General features: G+C 43.4%; 1 protein-coding gene across 10 annotated transcripts in view; it reads right to left on the bottom strand.

Annotated features, from left to right (window-relative positions):
* Nucleotides 1-26635, bottom strand: part of gra (granulito) — a 265219-nt gene that overhangs the window by 160878 nt on the left and 77706 nt on the right. For all 10 annotated transcript variants that reach the window (XR_010974968.1, XM_068030833.1, XM_068030832.1 and 7 more), the window contains 2 exons: nucleotides 19061-19134; nucleotides 1786-1921 (listed from right to left, as the gene is read on the bottom strand). Coding sequence is in view for 9 of the 10 variants with exons in the window: in XM_068030833.1 (XP_067886934.1) it covers nucleotides 1786-1921; nucleotides 19061-19134 (210 nt within the window). In the remaining variant the exon portion in view is untranslated. The remainder of the gene's footprint in view (nucleotides 1-1785; nucleotides 1922-19060; nucleotides 19135-26635) is intronic.

Below are 26635 nucleotides of genomic sequence, written 5' to 3'. Positions count from 1 at the left end.
GAGAGGCTAGCATTCCAGGTTAACTGCTAAGATGGCCGAATACACAAACAGAAATGGTCAGACCAGTTCAGTCACATGACTAACTGACTGTTGGATTTTTTTTTTGCATTTGAACTTGCCACAGGGAATTTGAACTCAAAAGCTGTTTGCTCCTAGACTGAGAACATCTCTTCTCCTGTCAGCTCTCATCTTAACCTCAAGAGAGAAAAGTCCCTTACAGTGAACAAGGCTAAAGAAGCATACTGGGCCCCAATGGAAAGCAAAACTACCTACAATCAAGGACTACAGCAAGCATGACAAACAGTAAAAACCCCTCTTCAGAGATTGCCTCAAACCTCTCTATTTTTCTTCTGCTTTTTTCTGTCTCTATTTGCATGTGTGTATTGCATATGCATGCTAGCATGGGGCACGGCGTGTATCCGTAGGCATTAACCGAATACAGTTTAAGTTTAAATACATTTCACTTTTCTTTAAACCTAAAAAGGCCTGTTTATGCTCATTTATTTGCCTTATAATTGCAAAGTGGTGAACAAGGATTCACCAAGGAGGAGCTCAAAACAGAGTGTGTTTCAAATTAAACCCTGTTACAATAAGATCAGGTGAATACAGTAAAAGACCCCTAGTCAACTTTCTCGCCTGGTGGTTAACAATACCCATGTCCCTATATACACACTAGTTGGTCTCCGTGTAATCCTTTGATCTACTCATTGAGAAAGGTCCTGGAAATCTGGGGCAATGTAGTGGGGCAGAGACTTGAGTTCCTAGGAACTCAGTGTGGTCAAGGCATTGCAAGAAGGAAACTAGCTTTAGGATACTGAATGGAAACATCAGAAAGTAGTATCAAATTTATTCTTTCATCTGGAAGGATGGTTGTTATCTATACGGTAGAACTAGAAGTTGGTTGGTGTTCACCCAGTGGATTAGAAAGTTCATGTTTTCTTGCGAATACTCCTTGTGGTGGAGGAAATACAGGTTAAACAACTTATACAACATATTACTGACAATCAGGAGCTACTGCTTAACTACTTGTTTGTGTAAATGCAACTTTTTTTGTGTCATTTTAGATAGGGTAAACTCAAATTAATAATAGCTTCTAGTAGATATGTTTCTCAAAGGCCTCTGTGAGGACTCTTGTTCTGTAGCCATGTAACTGCAGATAGTAAATACATATAACTGGCCACATGCAGCAATATTTCTTCACTGTATTCCACGGGATTTGTTACTTGCAACCCTTAAGTAGAATGGAGCTGACAAAAATGTGACTTCCAATTATTGAGAGGTGTCAAACACAATTCAAACCACAGCTATTTTGTCCACCTAAATACTAAAATTGAAGAATGTTGATTATCTGTCTACTTCAAGAGAAGTAAAAGTGAAAGTCCTGCTATATAATTTACTATGATACATTTGTTTATATGGAAATTAATGACTGTGGTTCAGTGGCATGTTATTTTTCTGCTTTCTGAGAACACCCTGAGCACTCTGGAGTAAATGATTGAACAAAACTCAATTACTTTTTAAACTTGTGTCAGCTAAACCATAGGTAGGAAAGCTAAGTTACAAAGAAGAACAAAAGAAAGAATATTCCAGAAGGTGGAGGATCACATGAATCTTATGAAGTTCTTAAAAGGATAAAGTTCCTTAGTTGTCCTTTATTTTAGCTAGGGGCTGCTCAACTTGCATGCAGAGGTAAATCAGTTTATTGTAATACATTTCATAAATTTGCGCTTGGACAAATCGCTCAACACTGCTTATACAATGTAGAAATATAAATAATCCATTTACCCTTCTTTGTGCCATCTCCCTGACCAGAATGGCGTCTTTCTATTGGTCGTTCTTGTCCTTTAAGATCTTGCTTGCTTCTAAATGTTGGGACATCACTCCACTTGGTTTCCCGTTGAGCATATCCACTTGAAATAGTCTGCAAAGATTTTAAACACTGGTTACTTATCATAATAGTCTGCATCATTCATTTATCTACAGGGCTGCTGGAAGAGAAACAAAGTTGTAAGGCAGGGGAAAAAATTGGGAGATTAAACAGGATTTTTGACGTATCTATTCCTTCCCCTCCACTCCCAGTCTACAAACAACAGCAAGTGCATTTCTTGAAATGCACCATGCCCATCAGTGATAGTTAAAATTTCCTATCTGCCACAATGCTACTTGTATTCTTGACCTATTGGTCTACTTTTTACTTTAATAAATCTGGTAAATTGTGGGCTGGAACCAAGGAAAATGGCTATGAAAACTACTAATTTACCATAAATACTTAACTAGTTTACCAATGTCCTTCAGGGAAGAGCACCTGCGTCCCCTGCTCTGGCATACATGTGGCTCCAGTCTCATACTTTGTGGTTGACTCAGTTGCAAAAACAATTGTTATTTTGACTTCTCAGATCATGTAGAAATGGGCAAAAGATGCAGGCTTTCCAGGGATGCCCACATCTCAAGAACCAATAAAAAGGAATGGCACCTATGCAGAATGCCCAATGCTCTCAATAACACTGGCCCAAAATAACAATGAGGCTATCAACGCTCACCATTTTTAAGGAATATAGCAGACAGCAGCTTCTGGCATCTGCACACACATTGTTAAATGTGGAAATCAGGAAGCTGCTATCCAAGTTGCCCTTCTTCTCCAGAAGGGTTGCTATAACTGTGTCTTGCCGAGAGACTCGGCATTCAAATAAAAAAGTGTGAAGCTGATGTATTTACCCATTGGATACTCACTAAACATGTCAAAAATGGTTAGGTTTTGTCCATTCAAGTGTTCTTTGGCCTCCTTGTCTCAAGAGACGATGGGTAAGTGCCTGGAGGTGGTCAGTGGTTTGTGAAGCAGCGCCTGGAGTGGCTATAAAGGCCAATTTGAGAGTGACAGACTCTTCCACAGGTGCTGCAGATAAAATTGGTTGCCAGGGCTGTTACACAGTTGGCTCTCTCCTTGCGCTTCTGTCTTTTTTCCTGCCAACTGCTAAGTCTCTTCGACTCGCCACGCTTTAGCCCCACCTTTATGGTTGCCCGCCAGCTCTGGCAATCGCTGGCAACTGACTCCCACGACTTGTGATCAATGTCACAGGACTTCACATATAAAAACAAGAAATGCTGGAACCACTCAGCAGGTCTGACAGCATCTGTGGAAAGAGAAGCAGAGTTAACGTTTCGGGTCACTGAAATGCAGTACAGATGCTGCCAGACCTGCTGAGTGGTTCCGGCATTTCTTGTTTTTATTTTAGATTTCCAGCATCTGCAGTATTTTGCTTTTATCACAGGACTTCATGTCGCGTTTGCAGACGTCTTTAAAGCGGAGACAAGGACGGCCGGTGGGTCTGATACCAGTGACGAGCTCGCTGTACAATGTGTCCTTGGGGATCCTGCCATCTTCCAGGCGGCTCACATGGCCAAGCCATCTCAGGCGCCGCTGGCTTAGTAAGGTGTATATGCTGGGGATGTTGGCCGCCTCGAGGACTTCTGTGTTGGAGATACAGTCCTGCCACCTGATGCCAAGGATTTGCCGGAGGCAGCGAAGATGGAATGAATTGAGACGTCGCTCTTGGCTGACGTACATTGTCCAGGCCTCGCTGGCGTAGAGCAAGATACTGAGGACACAGGCTTGATACACTTGAACTTTTGTGTTCTGTGTCAGTGCGCCATTTTCCCACACTCTCTTGGCCAGTCTGGACATCGCAGAGGAAGCCTTTCCCATGCGCTTGTTGAATTCTGCATCGAGAGACAGGTTACTGGTGATAGTTGAGCCTAGGTAGGTGAACTCTTGAACCACTTCCAGAGTGTGGGCACCGATATTTATGGATGGGGCATTTCTGACGTCCTGTCCCAAAATGTTCGTTTTCTTGAGGCTGATGGTTAGGCCAAATTCGTTGCAGGCAGCCGCAATCCTGTCAATGAGTCTCTGCAGACACTCTTCAGTGTGAAATGTTAGTGCAGCACCGTCAGCAAAGAGGAGTTCCCTGATGAGGACTTTCTGTACTTTGGTCTTCGCTCATAGACGGGCAAGGTTGAACAACCTGCCACCTGATCTTGCATGGAGGAAAATACCTTCTTCTGAAGACTTGAGCGCATGTGAGAGCAGCAGGGAGAAGATGATCCCAAACAGTGTAGGTGCGAGAGCACAGCCCTGTTTCACTCCACTCAGGGTAGGAAAGGGGTCTGATGAGGCGCCGCTATGCTGAATTGTGCCTTTCATATTGTCATGGAATGAGTTGATGATATTTAGTAGCTTTGGTGGGCATCCAATCTTTTCTGGTAGTCTGAAGAGACCACGTCTGCTGATGAGGTCAAAGGCATTGTAGTATTAACATTGTAGTATTAATTAGTGCCAAACAGCCTTTTTGGCATGGAAAATTTACTTTTAAAAATATTATTGTTGCCAAGTTAAACTTTTTTGAAAAAAATATATTTAACTTTTTCTTTGTCTCTTTGATCTCTCTCTTAATTGATTCTTTCTCTCTCTTTATTTTGCTTTCTGTATGTGATTTTGCATTCATCTAAATATTGTAACTTATACTTCCCGGTTTAGATTCTGTGGCAAGATTTTCCCTCCGGGGGCGAGAAACAGAGGTCGGACTGCTTCCAGGCCCGAAACAGCCCCCAGGGGGAGGGGGTGGAGGGAGGTGGGGATGGGAACAGTCACTCATTTTGATTTTCACGGAGGAGTCCTCTTAATTGGTCTACAGACGAGCTTGCTGTCCAATTAAGGATGGCAGGTAGGCTCTCAAAGCTAGAGGACGCCCTCCCTTGCAGCCAGGCCACCATTTTTGGGGCAGAGTGGAGCAGAAAACCCTTCTCTCGGACAGTCTGTGGCTGCTTCTGCATCCAGGCAGGCCTAGATGCCTTCCCTGCCTGCCTGGAGCACTGGCTGTGCCACCTGTGGAAACTTGGAGGCCGAATGGAAAATCCCAGTTGGCCTCCTTTAATTGGCCTTAAATGGCTTTTAATGAGTCATATCCAGTTACCTGCCACCACCTCCCATCCCACCTCCGTAAAAATGACCAGGAAATGGGTTGGAGTCAGGGAACCAGCACACAGGTTAGCAGGGCTACATTTAGCTCCCACCTGTCTCCGAACTCAGCCCCATTGGGGCCTGAAAATCCAGCCCTGCATGTTTTGGTAAGGATTCTTTGGTAAGGATTGGTTAAGGAGAGACACCATGGTTTTCCCTGCTCAGACAAGTCCCAGATTCCCCCATAGAGGGTGCTGCACTGGTAATACTCTCTAATAGCCACAAGTCACTGTGTAAAAGTCCACAGAAAGTCTGCAGGCAAGTGTAAGTGTAATGCCGCTGATGGCAATCTCTGGGCCATTCTTTATTAGAATTCATTTCATCAGCTCATGTTTAGAACCAACTTTCTTCAATGAGTGGCAACCACAAGTTAGCAATATCTTCGAAAGATCATATTAAAAGCCAAGGACAGCGGCACTTTGATGTGTGAAAGCGACGCCAACTTCAATTAATGAAATAGAGATCAAAATGAAAGCAAAATGATGTCCTAAAAATAGTTCAGGAATAAATTTTCATGAATTTTTAGGATTACTCAATGTGCCAAATGAAGTAAGATCGATACCCAGTAACAATTGCAATTTACTAATCCTCCTGGCAGAAACCTATGTAATTAAGATGCCAATTTTCCAAGCTACGAGTTTTAACTCATGTGTCGTCATGGATTCATAAATAAGATCCAACAACTTATGCAGGGCACATAGATTCAAGTGAGGAAAGGTAAACATCAGTTTAATTGAGTTGAATTTCCAAATATTTTCATAAAATTATGAAGGAACCATTATAAACTCTTTTTTGTGGGTGAAAGGTGCCTTATTCAGTCACTTTAACAAGGGGTGGTTTCCCATTCAAATCATTCTATTCAATGATTGTTGGCATATAAGCTTGTATAAATACTTGCAGATTGCCATTAGCATGATAAATCAGAGTATATATTATTTTATAACAGGACAATGCACCTATATAGTACTAAAATAAAATACTGCAGATGCTGGAAATCTGAAACAAACACTGAAAATGCCCAGCATATCCAGACGCATATGTGGAGAGAGAAACAGAGTTAACGTTTCAGGTCAATGATGTTTCGCCAACTCATGTGACCAAAATCCCTGATGCCTCTAAATACAATGCAACTTTATTCATTAATTGAAAGGGCTACCGCTCTTTTAATGCGCAGATGGTCTGCAACTGTTACATAATTATGTATACACCTTGACAGCTCCCATGATACCCTCATTCTATTACAAAATACTGTCTCAACATTATTTGAAGGGACCAAGAGACTCTGGAGATAGCTGTAGAAGGACCAATGATATGCACTGCAGCTGGGGATTATTAAACATTACTACATCTAAGGAGGGGTGCAAGCTGCCTGTGCTTTCACCAGAGTCATCGTAGCAAACACTGTTGGCTTCCTCAAATAGTATTTACAATGCTTGGGCAGATCAGAGCGAATTATACAGGTTACTGTAGAAAACTGCATCCTGCAAAACTGTGCCTTACAAAAGGGATCTAAATATAGAGTAGGCAGGTAAAAGGGCACAGCTGAACAGAAGAGGTAGACTGCAACACAGACAGATCAGTAGCACAACATCTCCCGTGATGGGATAGAACCCATGTCCCCAGAGCATTAGCCTAGGACTCAGGGCTACTAGTCCAGTAATATCACCACTATGGCACTGTTCTCCTCATAGGCGAAGCTATGAATGTGAAGTATGAGTTGTGATTGAAGATTATTGATAGGTGAGTGATGATGGTGTGGTACATTGAACAGTGTGTGATGCAAGTGGTGCAGTTGGTAGAATGTGGCTGTTGAAGATACATTGACTAACCTTGACCACTCATGTAAGTTATTGAACTTCTTTTAGTACTGCATCCAGGTCCTTAGGGCTAAATTCCTGCCATTGACCCGTATGACTGTCTGCTCTGAGTTTGACTGGTGGGTATTGTTGCCCCCAGTGTTGCCTCACACTGAAGAGTGCCTGCAGAGTCTCATCGACAGGTTTGCGGCTGCCTGCAATGTAACCTCATGGCCTGGCATATCTCCCCACTCTACCGTTATCATACTAGGGAGCAACCCTGGTTAAATGAAGACTGCAGGAGGGAATGCCAGGAGCAGCACCAAGCATACCTAAAAATGAGGTGTCAGCCAGGTGAAGCTACAACGCAGGACAACTAGCATGCCAAAAAGCAGAAGCAGCATGCAACAGACAGGGCTAAGCGATTCCAAAACCAATGGATCAGATTTAAGCTCTGCAGTCCTGCCACATCCAGTCCTGAATGACGGTAGACAATTAAACAACAACAGGAGGAGGAGACGGCTCCAGAAATACCCCATCCTTAACGATGGAGCCCATCACATGATGAGCCCAGCACATCAGTGCAAAACAAAAGGCTGAAGCATTTGCATCCAACTTGAGCAGAAGTGCCAAGTGGATGATCCATCTCGGCCTCCTCCTGAAGTCCCCAGCATCACAGATGCCAGTCTTCAGCCAATCCAATTCACTCCACATGATATCAAGAAATGGCTGAAGGCATTGGATACTGCAAAGGCAATGTGCCGTGACAATATTCCGACAATTAGTACTGAAGGCTTGTGTTCCAGGACTAGCCATGCCCCTAGCTAAGCTGCTCCAGTACAGCTACAACAATGGCATCTGCGTGAAGATGTTGAAAATTGCCCGGGTATAACATGTGCACAAAAAGCAAGACAAATCCAATCTGGCCAATTATCAGTCTACTCTCGATCATCAGCAAAGTGACGGAAGGGGTCATCAACAGTGCTATCAAGTGGCATTTGCTCAGCAGTAACCTGCTCACTGATGTTCAGTTTGCGTTTCGCCAGGGCCACTCAGCTCCTGGCCGCACCTTGGTTCAAACATGGACAAAAGAGCTAAACTCCAGAGGTGAGGCAAGAGTGACTACCCTTGAACAAGGCAGCATTTCACCAAGTATGACATCAAGGAGCCCTAGCAAAACTGGAGTCAATGAGAATCAGGGGGATAACTCTCTGCTGGTTGGAGCCATACCAAGCACAAAGGAAGATGGTTGTGGTTGTTGGAGGTCAATCATCTCAGTCCCAGGACATCACTGTAGGAGTTCCTCAGGGTAGTGTCGTAGGCCCAACCATCTTCAGCTGCTTCATCAAAGACCTTCCCTCAGTCATAAGATCAGAAGCGGGTATGTTCGCTGATGACTGCACAATGTTATGTACCATTCGCGACTCCTCAGATTCTGAAGCAGCCCGTGTCGAGATGCAGCAAGACCTGGACACCATTCAGGCTTGGGCTGATAAGTGGCAAGAAACATTTGCGCCACACAAGTACCAGGTAATGACGATCTCAAACAGGAGAGAATCTAACCATCTTCCCTTGATGTTCAATGGCATTACCACAATGAATCCCCCCACTATCAACACCCTGGTGATTACCATTGACCAGAAACTGGAGAAGCCACATAAAGGCTGTGGCTACAAGAGTAGGTCAGAGGCTGGGAATTCTGCAGCAGCAACTAGCCTCCTGTCTCCCCAGTGCCTGTTCACCATTTACAAAGCACAAGTCAGGAGTGCGATGGAATATTCTCCACTTGCCTAGACGGGTACAGCTCCAACAACACTCAAGAAGCTCAACACCATCCAGGATAAAGGGATCAAGGGATACGGGGAGAAAGCGGGAACAGGGTACTGAGTTTGGACGATCAGCCATGATCGTATTGAATGGCGGAGCAGGCTCGAAGGACTGAATGGCCTACTCCTGTTCCTATTTTCTATGTTTCTACCTCCTGATACCCCAGTGCCAGTCCACCATCCACAAGGCACAAGTCAGGAGTGTGATGGAATACTCTCCACTTGCCTAGATGGGTGCAGCTCCAACAACATTCAAGAAGCTCAACACCATCCAGAACAAAACAGCCCACTTGATTGGCATCCCATCTAGCACGTTCAACATTCACTCCCTTCACCACTGATTCACAGGGGCAGCAGTGTGTCTCATCTACAAAATGCAGTGTAGCAACGCATCAATGCTCCTCAGACAGCACCTTCCAAACCCACAACCTCTACCACCTAGAAGGACAAGGGCAGCATATGCATGGATACGCTACCACCTGCAAGTTCCCCTCCAAGTCACACACCATCCTGACATGGAACTATATCGCCGTTCCTTCACTGTCGTTGGGTCAAAATCCTGGAACTCCCTTCCTAACAGCACTGTGGGTATACCTACCCACTTGGGCGGCGCAGTGGTTAGCACCGCAGCCTCACAGCTCCAGCGACCCGGGTTCAATTCTGGGTACTGCCTGTGTGGAGTTTGCAAGTTCTCCCTGTGTCTGCGTGGGTTTTCTCCGGGTGCTCCGGTTTCCTCCCACAAGCCAAAAGACTTGCAGGTTGTTAGGTAAATTGGCCATTATAAATTGCCCCTAGTATAGGTAGGTGGTAGGGAAATATAGGGACAGGTGGGGATGTGGTAGGAATATGGGATTAGTGTAGGATTAGTATAAATGGGTGGTTGATGGTTGGCACAGACTCGGTGGGCCGAAGGGCCTGTTTCAGTGCTGTATCTCTAAAACTAAAAACTAAATGGACTGCAACGGTTCAAGAAGACAGTTCACCACCACCTTCTCAAGGGCAATAAGGGATAGGCAATAAATGCTGGCCTAGCCAGCGATGCCCACACCCCAGGAACAAGGGGAATAAACTCCCAAGGCCACATGCGAGTGAGTATAGAAATAGGAGAATACACCAGATGAATGCGTGGCTGGAAAGATGGTGCGGGAGGGAGGGCTTCAGATTTCTGGAGCATTGGGACCAGTTCTGTGGAAGATGGGACCTGTACAAGCTGGATGGTCTACACCTGAACAGGGATAAATATCCTTGCAGGAAGGTTTTATTCGTGCTGTTGGGGATAGTTTCAACTGGATTGGCAGGGAGATGGGAACCTAAGGGCAGTTTCAGATAGGACAAGTTACGATCAGGGAACGGGAGACAGAAAATTAGCCAGTTAATTAGTGGGGCCACTGCTGTTTGTCATTTTTATAAATGACCTGGATGAGGGTGTAGAAGGGTGGGTTAGTAAATTTGCGGATGACACGAAGGTCGGTGGAGTTGTGGATAGCGCCGAAGGATGTTGTAGGTTACAGAGGGACATAGAAAGGCTGCAGAGCTGGGCTGAGAGATGGCAAATGGAGTTTAATGCGGAAAAGTGTGAGGTGATTCACTTTGGAAGGAGTAACAGGAATGCAGAGTACTGGGCTAATGGGAAGATTCTTGGTAGTGTAGATGAGCAGAGAGACCTTGGTGTCCAGGTACATAAATCCCTGAAAGTTGCCACCCAGGTTAATAGGGCTGTTAAGAAGGCATATGGTGTGTTAGCTTTTATTAGTAGGGGGATCGTGTTTCGGAGCCACGAGGTCATGCTGCAGCTGTACAAAACTCTGGTGCGGCCGCACCTGGAGTATTGCGTGCAGTTCTGGTCACCGCATTATAGGAAGGATGTGGAAGCTTTGGAAAGGGTGCAGAGGAGATTTACTAGGATGTTGCCTGGTATGGAGGGAAGGTCTTACGAGGAAAGGCTGAGGGACTTGAGGTTGTTTTCGTTAGAGAGAAGGAGGAGCAGAGGTGACTTAATAGAGACATATAAGATAATCAGAGGGTTAGATAGGGTGGATAGTGAGAGTCTTTTTCCTCGGATGGTGATGGCAAACACGAGGGGACATAGCTTTAAGTTGAGGGGTGATAGATATAGGACAGATGTCAGAGGTGGTTTCTTTACTCAGAGAGTAGTAGGGGCGTGGAACGCCCTGCTGCAACAGTAGTAGACTCGCCAACTTTAAGGGCATTTAAGTGGTCATTGGATAGACATATGGATGAAAATGGAATAGTGTAGGTCAGATGGTTTCACAGGTCGGCGCAACATCGAGGGCCGAAGGGCCTGTACTGCGCTGTAATGTTCTATGTCTATGACTCTGAAAGACAGAAGAAGCAAAGGTTAAAAGGTGTACAATACAGGAATTTGGCAGTGTTTAAAGGTATTTATTTGAAGGCAAGAAGTTATAGCAAACAAAGCCGATGAGCTGAGGGAATGGATAGACACACGGCAGCATAATATTATTGTTATTATGGAAACTTGGCTTAAAGAGGGGCAAAAATGACAGCTCAACATCCCTAGATTTGGAGTTTTCAGGCAGGATAGAAAGGGGGATAAAAAAGGAGGGGCTGTAGCATTATTGGTTAAAGAATCAATTAATCAATTACAGCTGTGAGGAGGGATGTTATGCTAAATGAATCAAAGGAGAGGGATGATGCAGACATTGTAATTAAAGAACAGGAGTGTGAAATATTAGATACGATAAGCACAATGAGAGAATAAGTACTAGAGGGTCTGACATCCTTGAAATCGGATAAATCACCAGGGCAAGATGGATTGTATCCCAGGGAGAAAATAGCGGATATTCTGAGGATCATTTTCAAATCCTCACTAGATACAGGCGAGGTACCAGAGGATTGGAGGTCTACAAACATTGTACCATTATCTAAAAAGGGTGTGAGGGATAGGCCAAAAAATTATAGGCTGGTCAGCCTGACCTTGGTGGTGGGCAAATTAGAATTAATTCTGAGAGATAGGATAAACTGTCACTTGGAAAGGCAGGATTAATTAATCAGGGATAATCAGCATGGATTTGTTAAGGGAAGGTCGTGTCTCACTAACTTAATTGAATTTTTTGAGGCAGTAGCAAGGAACATTGATGAGGGTAGTGCAGTGGATGTGGGCTACATGGATTTTAATCAGGTCCCACATGGCAAACTGGTCAGAAAAGTAAAAGCCCACAGGATACAGGGGAATGCCGTGAGTTAGATACAAAATTGGCTCAGTGACAGGAAACAAAGGTTAAGCCATGTGTATGCAGTCAATGGCAGTCTGCAACATTGGGAAGCCTGCTGTCCTGGCGAAGCCAAGTGCATGCTCCGCCCACTCTCTCTGGCCAGAAAGAATGCATGTATTCCCCTCTCTTGGCATAAAGAATGTCAGTGATCTCCCTTAAACAGCAGTAGGCAAGGAACTGGCAGATGTTCAAGATGCCACCTGATCCAGTCTGGAAGGATCCAGAAGTGAAGAAGTTCACGCATGGTCACCTTCACAGCCACTGGCAAAACTGTCCTTGCCCTGCTCTGAGGCTGCAGGTCTACCTGCAAGAGATGGCAGATTTCAGTAAGCACCTCCTTCGCAAAATGGAGACGTTGCACATACTGTTCCTTGCTGAGAATTGGTCTCTAAAAATCCTGGGTGGATAAGGTCTCCTGCTCAGACCCTTCTCTCCCCTCCTCCTCCCTCTGCAAACACCTTGTCCTCCTCTGTGTTGCCTGTGCTCAATTTTCCTATCAGCCTGCAGGCCAAGGCGAATGGGTACATACAGTATCCATATGACTGGGAGTATGTGGTCTGAGCTGAACTCTTGAAGTGAGAACTAAGGTCTTCACCAAATGCAGCACCACTCCCAGTAGACTTGACCAACTTTAAGTAGCAGTAGAAATCTCACATCACTTCTACAATCTCAGCAACAGCCAGTAGAAATCAATCAGTAACTAACCCGTTGATTCCTTTAAATCGCAATGATTGGGGATGGGATTCTTCTTGCTGCTGAATGCATGTTTATATATGTTGTACATGTTTAGAGAGGGCATTAGCTGGAGCATTGAGCTTGAAAGTGGCACCACTGGCATCCAATCAGCTTTACGCACCAGTGCCGTCATGATCTGCCTACCTTGCAAACTTCCGCTGCACGCTCCTAACACACACGATAATGGCCTCACCAAAATGGCATCCAATGCAGCCCGCACCAAAGGTGTGCGCATACAGCACATATGCCATTTTGTACCTGAAACAGCACCCATTGTGCTGAAGATACGGGTGCTGCAAAGCCTTTTTTGCAATCAAAAAATGGTAGGCAGATTGGAATAACTTGCACCACAATGCCATCTAGTAACAGAATGCCAACAACTACAACGTGACAGACAAGTAGGATTGCCTATCAAAAATAAAAAGTGCAAGCGTAATATGGACAAAAAGGATCTCCATACACAAGATATACATTGCAGTCTTAACTGTCACATCTAAAGAGCTAAAAGTTATTTGGCAGACTTCACAGATAAAAATACTAAAATTTTCTGTCCTTCAAATTTGGAAGTGGTCCCATAATAAACTGTGACCAAGTTTTCAGTCACAAATTTTAACCTTTACGTTCCTGGCTCAGTCTGTTTTCCTGATCAGCAGTTGAGACACACCCGAGGAGTGTGTCACTACATAAACACAAGTTGTTGACATTAAATGGTTTCCTCCTGTTTTCAAATAATAAACTTCATGCCATTCCTTCAAACTGTAAAGGAAAACACAAACAGCTGTATACATCACAACAGCATATTTGGAAAAAGTACAGTATATGGTTTACCCACACCTGCAAGAACTATTCAGCTTTCAAATGCCTTGAGCTGAGAGAAAGATCCAGAAAGCTTTACAACAACTACGTATATTTATGTAGCACCTTTAATATAATAAAATGTCTCAAGGTGTTTCACCGGAGCTTTATAAAGCAAAATTAGACGTTAAGCCACATAAGGTGGTATTAGAGCAGACGGCCAAAAGCTTCGTCAAAGGGATAGGTTTAAGCAGTGTCTTTAAAGAAGAAAGAGAGGTAGAGAGACAGAGCAGTTTAGGGAGAGAATTCCAAAGCTTAGGGCCTAAGCAGCTGAAAGTCATGGTCACCAATGGTAGAGCAATTAAAATTAGGAATGTTCAAGAGGCCGGAATTAGATGAGTGCAGATATCTCGGAAGGTTGTGGGGCTAGAGCAGACTTTAGAGATAGGGAGAGGCAAGACCCTGGAGTAATTTGAAAACAAGGATCAGAATATTAAAATTGGGGCATTGCTTGACAAGGCACCAATGTAGGTCAGCAAGCACAGGGGTAATAGGTGAATGGGACTTGGTGTGAGTAAAGACATGGGGAGCAGAGTTTTGGATGACCTCAGGTTTACAGAGAGTACATTGTGAGAGGCCAGCCAGGAGTGCACTGGAATAGTCAAGTCTAGAGGTAACAAAGACATAAATGAGGGTTCCAGCAGCAGATGAGCTGAGGCACAGTAAAGTCAGGCAACGTTATGGAGGTGGAAACAGATGGTCTTAGTGATGGCGCAGATATGTGATCAGACGCTCATTTCGGGGTCAAATATGATACCAAGGTTCTGAACAGACGGATTTAGTCTCAAACAGCTGCCAGGAGAGGAATGGAGTCAGTAACTCGGCAACAGAGTTTAGAGTAGGGACTGAAGACGATGGCTTTTTATTTAATTTGAGGAAATTTCCTCAATAGTGAATGTTGGATAAACAGTCCGATGATTTAGTAACAGTGAAGAAGTCGAGAGAGGTGGTGGTGAGGTAGAGCTAGGTATCATCAACATGTGAAAACTAAAGCTGTACTTTCAGATGATGATGTTGAGGAGCAGAATGTAGATGAAAAATAGGAGAGGGCCAAGGATAGATCCTTTGGGACACCAGTGGCAGCAGGAAGAGAAGGTATTTCAAATGATACTCAGGCTGCGATTAAACACGCCGTAGCGAGAAGGCATTAAATCAGTGATCTTGGAAAACCGGAGCTGGAAATCTACCTGAAGTAGTTCAGAGTTTTGCAGAACTGTGTGCCAGTTCAGTGCCATATTTGCGAAGTGGACCGCCCAGTAAATCCGTGAGATCGATCTTTGTTGTTACTGATAACTAATATGTAATTTCATAGAGTCATTTATGGCACAGAAGGCCGCCATTTGGCCCATCGAGTCCATGCTGACTCTCCATGGAGCTATCCAGTCAGTCCCATTCCCCTGCTCGATTCCCGTAGCCCTGCAAGTGTATTTTCTTCAAGTGCCCATCCAATTTCCTCTTGAAGTAATTGATAGTCTCTGCTTTCACCACCCTTATGGGCAGCAAGTTCCAGGTCATTATTACCCACTGTATAAAAAAATTCTTCCTCATATTCCCCCTGCATCTCTGGCCCAAAACCTTCAATCTGCGTCCCTTAGTCCTTGTAGCATGAGCTAATGGGAACAGTTTTTCCTTGTCTAACTTATCTAAACCTGTCATAATCTTGTACATTTCTATTAAATCTCCCCTTAATCTACTTTGTACGATGGAGAACAAACCCAGCTTTTTCAACCCAATTTTGTAACTAAAATCCCCCAATCCTGAAACCATTCTGATAAACCTCCTCTGCACCCACTCAAGGAGCCTCACATCTTTCCTGAAGTGTGGAGACCAGAACTGGACACAATACTCCAGTTGGGGCCAAACCAGAGCTTTATAAAGGTTCAGCATAACTTCTCTGCTTTTGTACTCAATGCCTCTATTTATGAAGCCCAAGGTCCCATATGCATTACTAAACAATCTCTCAATATGTCCTGCCACCTTCAAAGATCGATGCACATGCACTGTGTTACGACCAGGTGAGAAAGGTGTCTGGGGGTCCCTTTCAGCCTTCACCTTGTCTTACTGTAACAGGGTTTAATTTTAAACACACCGTGCTTTTGAGCTTCCCCTTTGGTAAATCCTTGTTCACCGCTTTCCAATTATAAGGCAAATAAATGAGCACAAATGGGCTTTCTTAGGTTTAAAGAAGAAAAGTGAAATTTTATTAAACTTAAATTACAAACTCTGATTCGATTAACACCTATGGATACACACAGCGTCCCACATTAGCATGCATACGTGATACGCACATGCAAATAGAGACAGAAAAGAGCAGAAGAAAAGATGAAGTGGAACAGTTTGAGGCAATTTCTGAGGAGGGTTTTTTTGTTACTGTGCTTCAAGCTCACTGTAGTCCTTTTGTAGGTTGATCTTGCTTGTAAATAATTCTTGCTTTTCGTTGGGGCCCAGTATTCTTCTTAAACCTTGTTCACTGTAGGAGACTTTTCTCTCTTGGGGTTCATGTATCTTCAGTGAGTTTCAGTTCCATGAGAAAGAGATGGAAGCAGACAGGAGAGGCTGCGGTGAGCTAGCCATGAGAGGTCTTTTCAGTTCAGCAGCAAACAGCTTTCTCAGTTTAAATTCTCTCTGGCGAGTTCAAAAAAACCTGCAACAGCCAGCTCGTCATGTGACTAAACTGGTCTGACCATGTCTTCTGTGTGTTGGGAGCAGGGTATAGCTCCTTTGTTCCAACACTGTCTGCTAGTATGCAAAAATGTCTTTCCAACCAGGGGCTTGGCAACTCCTTGTAATAGGCCTTCTTTTCTTCCCAGCAACAATTTGAAACTTAATGTCCATGTGGCAAAATTAATGTGCCTCATTCTTGGTAGATGGGGGCCTGCATGGCAACTCCCAAGTCCCTCTGATCCTGCATAGCCTTTAGAACTGTGTCATTAAGTACATATTGCCTCTCCCTATTCCTTCTACCTCACACTTGTCTGTATTAAATTTCATCTGCCACCTGCCTGCCCATTCTGCTAGCCTACCTATGTCCTGTTGCAGGCAGTGATTTGACTGTTAATTCATGTTTAATTTATGTTGATTTTGGTTTGATTGTTAAAGTAGAATTTATAAAAGTGAAGTCTGTCCCTTTGTTTTTTCTATTGGGGTTGGTCACTAAATTCGATTCTTTTGGTTTGTTGATCTCCACAGAGATCATAGCACCACAGCCCTGCAAATTTTTTCTCTTCAGATAATTAAGTGTGAAACTGGACACAATACTCTAATTGAAGCTGAACCAATGTTTTACACAGGTTCACCATAACTTCCTAGTTCATGTACTCTACGCACCTATTTATAAGGCCCAGGATCCCATCTGCTTTATTACCACTTTCTCAATCTGCCCTAAAACCTTCAATTATTTGAGCATATATACCCCCAGATCTTTCTGCTCCTGCACCCCTCCTTAGAATTGTGCCCTTTAATTTATATTGCCTCTCCTCGTTCTTCCTACCAAAATGAACCTCTTTGCACTTTTCTGCATTAAATTTCATCTGTCACTTGTTCTCCCATTCCACCAGCCTGTCTATTCCTCTTGACATTTATCATTATCCTCCTCACAGTTCACAATATCTCAAAGTTTTGTGCCATCTGCAAATTTTGAAATTGTGCCCTGTACACACAAGTCTAGTTCATTAATATAGATCAAGAAAAGCAGGGGTCCTAACACCGACCCCTGGGGAACCCCACTATATACTTTCCTCAAGTCCGAAAAACAACTGTTCACAACTACTCTCTGTTTTGGGTCACTCAGCCAATTTCGTATCCATGCTGCCACTGTCCCTTTTATTCCATGAGCTATAATTTTGCAGACATCCCTTTTATATGGTACTTTATTAAATGCCTTTTGGAAGTCCATGTATATCACATCAATTGCATTACCTTCATCAACCCTCTCCGTTACCTCATCAAAAAACTCAATCAAGTTAGTTAAACAATTTGTCCAAGTGATTATTAATTTTGTCCCGAATTATCTTTGATCAATCTCAGAGAATGTCATTTGTAATTTGGATAACAGCTCTTTCGGTCCTGTGGCAAGGCGGCTTGCATTTATATAGTGCTTTTCATGACTAATGGATGACTCAAAATCCTTTACAGTCAGTGAAGTACTTTTGAAGTGTAGTCACTGTTGTAATGTAGGAAATGCAGCTGCCAATTTCTGCACAGCAAGCTCCCACAAACACCAATGTAATAATGAGCCAATAATCTGCATTTTCGATGTTCATTAAGGGATAAAAATTGGTCAGGATATCAGGGATAACTCCCTTACTCTTAATTGAAATAGTTCCATAGGATCTTTTACGTCCACTTAAGAGGGCAGACGGAGCCTCGATTTAATGTCTCATCTGAAAGACAGCACCTCTGACATTGCAGCACTCCCTCAGTACTGCACTGGAGTGCTTTAAGTTTAGTACTAAAGTCCTGGACTGGAACTTTAACGTGGAACATTCTGACTCAGAGCGAGTGGCAGGGGCAGAAACCTGATGGGAGGGATTCAAATATGGAGTTCCAAGAAACATGGCACAGATTTGGAAGGCAACATGTTCAAGGACTTTGGAGAGGAAAGAGTTTTGAAATGGGGTGGTAGTATGCAAGGGCAGTAGTTTGCATGGACAGTGGGGTCAAGGGTTTATTTTTGAGGAGTGGATGATAACGGCAGATTCAAAGGCAAGGTGGACAGTACTTGAAGAGAGAGAACCTTTAACAACAGTATCAGTTAACATAGGAACCAGGAACGGAAGTTTAATTAGTGGGAATAGGATCGGGGGAGCAGGAGGTGGGTCTCATGGACAAGATGACAGCGGAGAGGGCATGAGGGGAGACAGGAAGAAAACTGGAGAAAGATGTGAGTTCAGGGCGAGGGTTGGGGAAACTTTAGAGGAAATTTGGCCCAGTGGACTAGTGGAAGGAAGGGACCTGGCAGAGGCATTAAGATTGAGGCCATCCAAAGAAGTCCATGAGCTCCTTGCGTTTATCGTTGGAAGTAAGGGTGGAGAAGACAGTGGAGAGGGTCTGAAGAATAAGATTTGCATCAGAGAAAAGAAGCCAGGGGTTATCTTTGAATTCCAAGGTGAACCTGGAATAGTGGGCAGTTTTAGCAGACGAGATCAGGACCTGATAGTGCTTTATGTTGTCTAGCCAGATCTGGCGGTGAATAGCTAAACCAGTTGTCCGCCATATCCTTTCAAGTCTGAGTGCTTTGGACTTGTGGGAGTGGAGATGAGGGCCTTACCAGGGGCATGATCAAGTGAGAGGTAGTAATGGTTTTATTGGGGACTGGAGGATCAAAAGTGGAGGTAACAGTGCAGTTGAGCAGATCAGTAGCTGCATAACTTTACTCAGTTCATCTGTTGAAAATGAAAGGACTTGCTACCAGAGAAACTAAAATACTGTCACTCGGTGTCCTTTCCAACAACCTGCAAAAGCTGAACATTTCTATAATTTCCATCAGTTCTAAGCCATCAGACAGAAATGAAGTAAAGTCTTTTGAGCAAGATATGGAATCATAGAAAAACATCTTACAAATGGAATTGAGCATACCCAGTTCTCTTCACTCCATGAAACTTCATTTTGATGTAAAAGCGGTGGTAGGTAATCAACACATACAGCAGAATCTGATGGAAAGGTAAATTAAAAATTAATAGATTATTCATGAACAATTCTCTACCCTTTTCTTATGAGTTTTCTCATTGCATGCAAAATGTCAGTTGGGGGATACAGTTGTTGACAAACTGGAAATCTCTAGATTAAAGTTCTAAATTATTACTAGATTAGGTTTCAACATTTTCAGTATTCAAGCAAGTAACATCACAACTTTTTCAGCATTCAAGCAACATGACAACTTTTCCAGTATTCAAGCAAGTATCACAAATTTAACAACTGCATAACTAAAAAAAATTACATATATAATTGTGCAAGCAATTTGATGAGTCAGCAGAGGATTTTCAGCAAAATTTTGATTGGTTTCAATGGGTTTGGTGCTTACAATTGTTGGGAGGAGGAGGAGCAGGCAAGAGTATAGGGAGTTTCAACTGCAGAAGGTAGCTCACAGGAGGCCTAACCCCAGATGAGAAATATGTGGTCAGCAGTTGAGAGCCTGCCAAATATCTTCCAGAATTTTTCAGTTAAAAATGAGTGCTCATGAAAGCATTGAGGATCATTATTGTTGTGCTGTCTCCATACTGCACCTGGTGAGCTCTACAATGGGTATTAGTGTATCATTCTGAATGTGGTTGGCATCCTTCCATCTGCGAAACATGATGGACATGCAGCAAACAATCCATTTAGGAAGGGTGTCTTCTCTTGGTGCACCTTTGCTGATGGCTGTGAAGGCCTTCACTCTGAATGAATGCACTGGAAATGGATACAAGTGCAGCATTTATGTGGACGGCGTATTTCTATTGCAACTGACAGATCAAGACTTCCTTGGCAAAAATATATTCACAGCAGACTCAATGATAAAAGCACCATATATGATCGAACATTCTACAAACTAGTGCAGTTACACACAGTGGGTGATCAAGCATAACATGTCCACCTACAGCAGCTATCACAATTGTCTACACATGAACCAGGATTGAGGAAATAAGTGTGAAATAAACAACTTTTACTTAAGCTAATTACCAAGAAATCATTAACCTTGCAGAATGGGTGTATCATTGGCAAATGAATTTCAACACAGGTAAATGTGAGGTATTACATTTTGGTAAGAAAAATAAAGAGGTCACATATTACTTGGAAAATAAGAACCTAAATGGGATAGGAGAGCAAAGGAACCTGGGAGTATGAATACACAAATCACAAAGTAGCAACACAGGTTAATAGGACCATAAACAACACTGGCATCTACCCAACAAAGTGGAAAATTGTCCAAGTATGTCCTGACCACAAAAAGCAGGATAAATCCAATCCAGCCAATTACCATCATGCGATGTTCAGTACCATTCGCAACTCCTCAGATACTGAAGCAATCCATATCCTTATACAGCAAGACCTGGACAACATTCAGGCTTGGGCTAAGTGGCAAGTAACATTTGCGCCACACAAGTACTGGGAATTATGATCTCCAATAAGAGGGAATCTAACCATCTCCCCTTAACATTCAACAGTATTACCATTGCTGAATCCCCCACTATCAACATCCTGGGGGTTACCACTGACCAGAAACTAAACTGGAGCAGCCACATAAATACTGTGGTTACAAGAGCAGGTCAGAGGTGGTGAATTCTGCGGCAAGTAACCCACCTCCTGTCTCCCCAAAGCCTGTCCAACACCTACAAGGCACAAGTCAGGAGTGTGATGGAATACTCTCCACTTGCCTGGATGAGTGCAGCTCCAATAACACTCAAAAAGCTAGACATCATCCAGGATAAAGTAGCCAACTTGACTGGCACCCCATCCACCACCTTAAACATTCACTCCCTTCACCACCTCCAGCACACTGGAATGTATGCCATCTGTAGCAACTCACCAACAGCACCTCCCAAACCTGAGTCCTTTACGACTTTGAAGGGAACCACCAAATGCAAATTCCCCGCCAAAGTCACACACCATCCGACCAGGAACTATATAGCCGTTCCTTCATTGCCGCCGGGTCAAAACCCTGGTACTCCCTTTCTAACAGCACCATGGTTGTACTTCACCACACAGACTGCAGCGGTTCAAGAAGGTTGCTCACTACCATCTTCTCCAGGAGATGCACTTAAAAGGAGACTAGATAAGCATATGAGGGAGCAGGGAATATAAGGTTATATTGATACAGATAGATGAGGAAGGATGAGAGGAGACTCATGTGGCGCATAAGCAGCAGCATGGCTGGTTGGGTTGAGCTGAATGGTCTGTTTCTGTGCTGCATATTATATGTAATGCTATGCAATTCTAAGTTAAAAATTAACTTGTAGTGTATATAAATCAAATTATCTTCATTACCACCTCAGGTAGCAGTTATTAAAAAATCTTAAAACATTTTGATTCTGCAAAGTCTCTTTTATTTATGCAATGATGCATGCCACGTGAAATGTTAAAAACATAAATGATATCATCAATGTACATATTTTAGTATGCTGTAGGTACTATTATGTTGTTGCTTTGTTCTAATGAAGTACTGGCTTTTGAATTCTGGGAGGGACCACCACTCAGAAACTTTTAGTTTTATTGTAGATTACAGTTCATCTCAGCAACAGGAGAATTGAGTTCTGGCCTAAAAGCCTGCATTGAAGAGTTTTATCCTGATTCCAAGTCTAAACACAATATCCCCAGATAAAATTAGCAAAATGACTACTGATTTCACAGTGGATTGAGTATACTGTTGAGAGTCAATGTGTTTCAGCCAACCATGTCCAAACCCATTTCATATTATTCATAGTGAACATGTCAGCATAGATCAAATTCATCGAACATACTTGGCCCCCGCCATTGAACAAGATCATGAGTGATCTGATTGTAACCTCAACATCACATTCCCGCCTACCCCAATAACCTTTCACCCCCTTGCTTATCAAGAATCTATCTACCTCTGCCTTAAAAATATTCAAAGACTCAGCTTCCACCACCTTTTGAGGAAGAAAGTTCTAAAGACTCTCACCCCTCAGAAATAATTTCTCCTCATCTCTGCCTTAAATGGGTGACCCCTTATTTTTAAAGAACAAACAAAGAACAAAGAACAAAGATAATTACAGCACAGGAACAGGCCCTTCGGCCCTCCAAGCCTGCGCCGATCCAGATCCTCTCTCTAAACATGTCGCCTATTTTCTAAGGTTCTGTATCTCTTTTCTTCCTGCCCATTCATGTATCTGTCTAGATACATCTTAAAAGACGCCATCGTGCCCGCATCTACCACCTCCGCTGGCAACGCGTTCCAGGCACCCACCACCCTCTGCGTAAAGAATTTTCCACGCATATCCCCCCTAAACTTTTCCCCTTTCACTTTGAACTCGTGTCCCCTAGTAATTGAATCCCCCACTCTGGGAAAAAGCCTCTTGCTATCCACCCTGTCTATACCTCTCATGATTTTGTACACCTCAATCAGGTCCCCCCTCAACCTCCGTCTTTCTAATGAAAATAATCCTAATCTACTCAACCTCTCTTCATAGCTAGCGCCCTCCATACCAGGCAACATCCTGGTGAACCTCCTCTGCACCCTCTCCAAAGCATCCACATCCTTTTGGTAATGTGGCGACCAGAACCGTACGCAGTATTCCAAATGTGGCCGAACCAAAGTCCTATACAACTGTAACATGACCTGCCAACTCTTGTACTCAATACCCCGTCCGATGAAGGAAAGCATGCCGTACGCCTTCTTGACCACTCTATTTACCTGCGTTGCCACCTTCAGGGAACAGTGGACCTGAACACCCAAATCTCTCTGGACATCAATTTTCCCCAGGACTTTTCCATTTACTGTATAGTTCACTCTTGAATTGGATCTTCCAAAATGCATCACCTCGCATTTGCCCTGATTGAACTCCATCTGCCATTTCTCTGCCCAACTCTCCAATCTATCTATATTCTGCTGTATTCTCTGACAGTCCCCTTCACTATCTGCTACTCCACCAATCTTAGTGTCGTCTGCAAACTTGCTAATCAGTCCACCTATACTTTCCTCCAAATCATTAATGTATATCACAAACAACAGTGGTCCCAGCACGGATCCCTGTGGAACACCACTGGTCACACGTCTCCATTTTGAGAAACTCCCTTCTCCTGCTACTCTCTGTCTCCTGTTGCCCAGCCAGTTCTTTATCCATCTAGCTAGTACACCTTGGACCCCAAGCGCCTTCACTTTCTCCATCAGCCTGCCATGGGGAACCTTATCAAACGCCTTACTGAAGTCCATGTATATGACATCGACAGCCCTTCCCTCATCAATCAACTTTGTCACTTCCTCAAAGAATTCTATTAAGTTGGTAAGACATGACCTTCCCTGCACAAAACCATGTTGCCTATCACTGATAAGCCCATTTTCTTCCAAATGGGAATAGATCCTATCCCTCAGTATCTTCTCCAGCAGCTTCCCTACCACTGACGTCAGGCTCACCGGTCTATAATTACCTGGATTATCCCTGCTACCCTTCTTAAACAAGGGGACAACATTAGCAATTCTCCAGTCCTCCGGGACCTCACCCGTGTTTAAGGATGTTGCAAAGATATCTGTTAAGGCTCCAGCTATTTCCTCTCTCGCTTCCCTCAGTAACCTGGGATAGATCCCATCCGGACCTGGGGACTTGTCCACCTTAATGCCCTTTAGAATACCCAACACTTCCTCCCTCCTTATGCCGACTTGACCTAGTGTAATCAAACATCTGTTCCTAACCTCAACATCCGTCATGTCCCTCTCCTCGGTGAATACCGATGCAAAGTACTCGTTTAGAATCTCACCCATTTTCTCTGAGTCCAAGCATAACATTCCTCCTTTGTCCTTTAGTGGGCCAATCCTTTCTCTAGTTACCCTCTTTCTCCTTATATATGAATAAAAGGCTTTGGGATTTTCTTTAACCCTGTTTGCTAAAGATATTTCATGACCCCTTTTAGCCCTCTTAATTCCTCGTTTCAGATTGGTCCTACATTCCCGATATTCTTTCAAAGCTTCGTCTTTCATCAGCCGCCTAGACCTTATGTATGCTTCCTTTTTCCTCTTAGCTAGTCTCACAATTTCACCTGTCATCCATGGTTCCCTAATCTTGCCATTTCTATCCTTCATTTTCACAGGAACATGTCTCTCCTGCACGCTAATCAACCTCTCTTTAAAAGCCTCCCACATATCACATGTGGATTTACCTTCAAACAGCTGCTCCCAATCTACATTCCCCAGCTCCTGCCGAATTTTGGTATAGTTGGCCTTCCCCCAATTTAGCACTCTTCCTTTAGGACCACTTTCGTCTTTGTCCATGAGTATTTTAAAGCTTACGGAATTGTGATCACTATTCCCAAAGTAGTCCCCTACTGAAACTTCAACCACCTGGCCGGGCTCATTCCCCAACACCAGGTCCAGTATGGCCCCTTCCCAAGTTGGACTATTTACATACTGCTCTAGAAAACCCTCCTGGATGCTCCTTACAAATTCTGCTCCATCTAGACCTCCAACACTAAGTGAATCCCAGTCAATGTTGGGAAAATTAAAATCTCCTATCACCACCACCCTGTTGCTCCTACATCTTTCCATAATCTGTTTACATATTTGTACCTCTATCTCACGCTCGCTGTTGGGAGGCCTGTAGTACAGCCCCAACATTGTTACCGCACCCTTCCTATTTCTGAGTTCTGTCCATATTGCCTCACTGCTCGAGTCCTCCATAGTGCCCTCCTTCAGCACAGCTGTGATATCCTCTTTGACCAGTAATGCAACTCCACCACCCCTTTTACCTCCCTCTCTATCCCGCCTGAAGCATCGATATCCTGGGATATTTAGTTGCCAATCATGCCCTTCCCTCAACCAAGTCTCAGTAATAGCAATAACATCATACTCCCAGGTACTAATCCAAGCCCTAAGTTCATCTGCCTTACCTACTACACTTCTTGCATTAAAACAAATGCACCTCAGACCACCAGTCCCTTTATATTCATCATCTGCTCCCTGCCTGCTCTTCCCCTTAGTTACACTGACTTCATTATCTAGTTCCTTACAGGCTTTTGTTACTACCTCCTTACTGTCAACTGACCTCAATTGGTTCCCATCCCCCTGCCACATTAGTTTAAACCCTCCCCAACAGCGTTAGCAAAAGCACCCCCAAGGACATTGGTTCCAGTGACCCCTAGATCTAGATTCTCCCACAAGGGGAAACATCCTTTCCACATCCACCCTGTCAAGACCCCTCAGGATCTTATACGTTTCAATCAAGTTGCCTCTTGCTCTTCTAAACTCCAGTGGATACAAGCCTAGCCTGACCAAACTTTGCTCATAAGACAAGGCGCCCATTCCAGGTGGGCTGTAAATCTAGTCTAGTAAATCTTCTCTGAACTGCTTCCAATGCATTTACATCCTTCCTTAAATAAGGAGACAAATACTGTACACAGTACTCCAGATGTGGTCTCACCAAAACCCCGTATAGTGGAAGCATAACCTCCCTACTTTTGTATTCAATTTCCCTCAAATTCGTAACTTTAAAATACATTTTAATAATCTGAAAAAGGTTGGTAAGGTAAAATAGAAAGTTAAAAATTTTAAAATCACCTGTCCAAAAGAACATACATATTTCTAGTCATGAAATTTTGGTGTTTCACTTCAAGTTTACAAAATGCTGTAAAACATATTTCACCAGCATATTATTTTAAAAATCACAGTCATATTATGTCCTTCATAGCTCATATCTCTTCCTTTATCTGTTAAAGACATTCTGCATAGAATAATGGATATCTTGGAATGATTACAAAACTAGCATTGAGTTAAAGATTTCTGGTAAAAGAATGACAGCACAGAAGGAGGCCATTCAGCCTACTCCCCTGCTCTTTCTCCATAGCCATGAAAATTTTCCCCTTCAAGTATTTGTTCATTTAGCTTCTGAAAGTTATTAAATATGTTTCCATCATCCTTTCAGGCATTGCATTCCAAATCACAACAACTTGCTGAATATTTTTCCTCATGTAACCTCTGCCAATTACCGGAAATCTGTGTACTCTAGTTACTGACCTTTCTGCCATTGCAAATAATTTCTTATTTACTCTATCAAAACCTTTCATGATTTTGAACACCTCTATCAAATCTCCCCTTAACTTCAAGAACGTAACACATAAGAAATGGAAACAGCAGTAGGCCGTTTGGCCCTTCGAGTCTGTTCCACCATTCAATAAGATCATGGCTGATCTTCAACCTTAGCTGCAACTACCCACACTATCCCAATATCCTTTCATACCTTTCGTATCCAAAAATCTATGAATCTCTGACTTGAATATACTCAATGACTGAGGATACATGGCTCTCTAGGATAGAAAATTCCAAAGATTCACAATATAGGAACATAGCAGTAGGCAATTTAGCCTCGTGAAACTGTTCGGCCACATACTACTCCAGGTATGGTCTAACCATGGCTTCGTGTAGCAATGCATGACTTCTACACCCTTGGATGCTAGTCCTTGAGTGAAGAAATTTCCCCTCATCCCAATCTTAAATGGCTGACCTCT

Source organism: Heterodontus francisci, chromosome 5 (genome assembly GCF_036365525.1).
Source record: "Heterodontus francisci isolate sHetFra1 chromosome 5, sHetFra1.hap1, whole genome shotgun sequence".
NCBI classification, from domain to species: Eukaryota; Metazoa; Chordata; class Chondrichthyes; order Heterodontiformes; family Heterodontidae; genus Heterodontus; species Heterodontus francisci.
The sequence above is the reverse complement of the archived record's forward strand: the minus strand, read 5'-3'. Positions and strand labels throughout refer to the sequence as shown.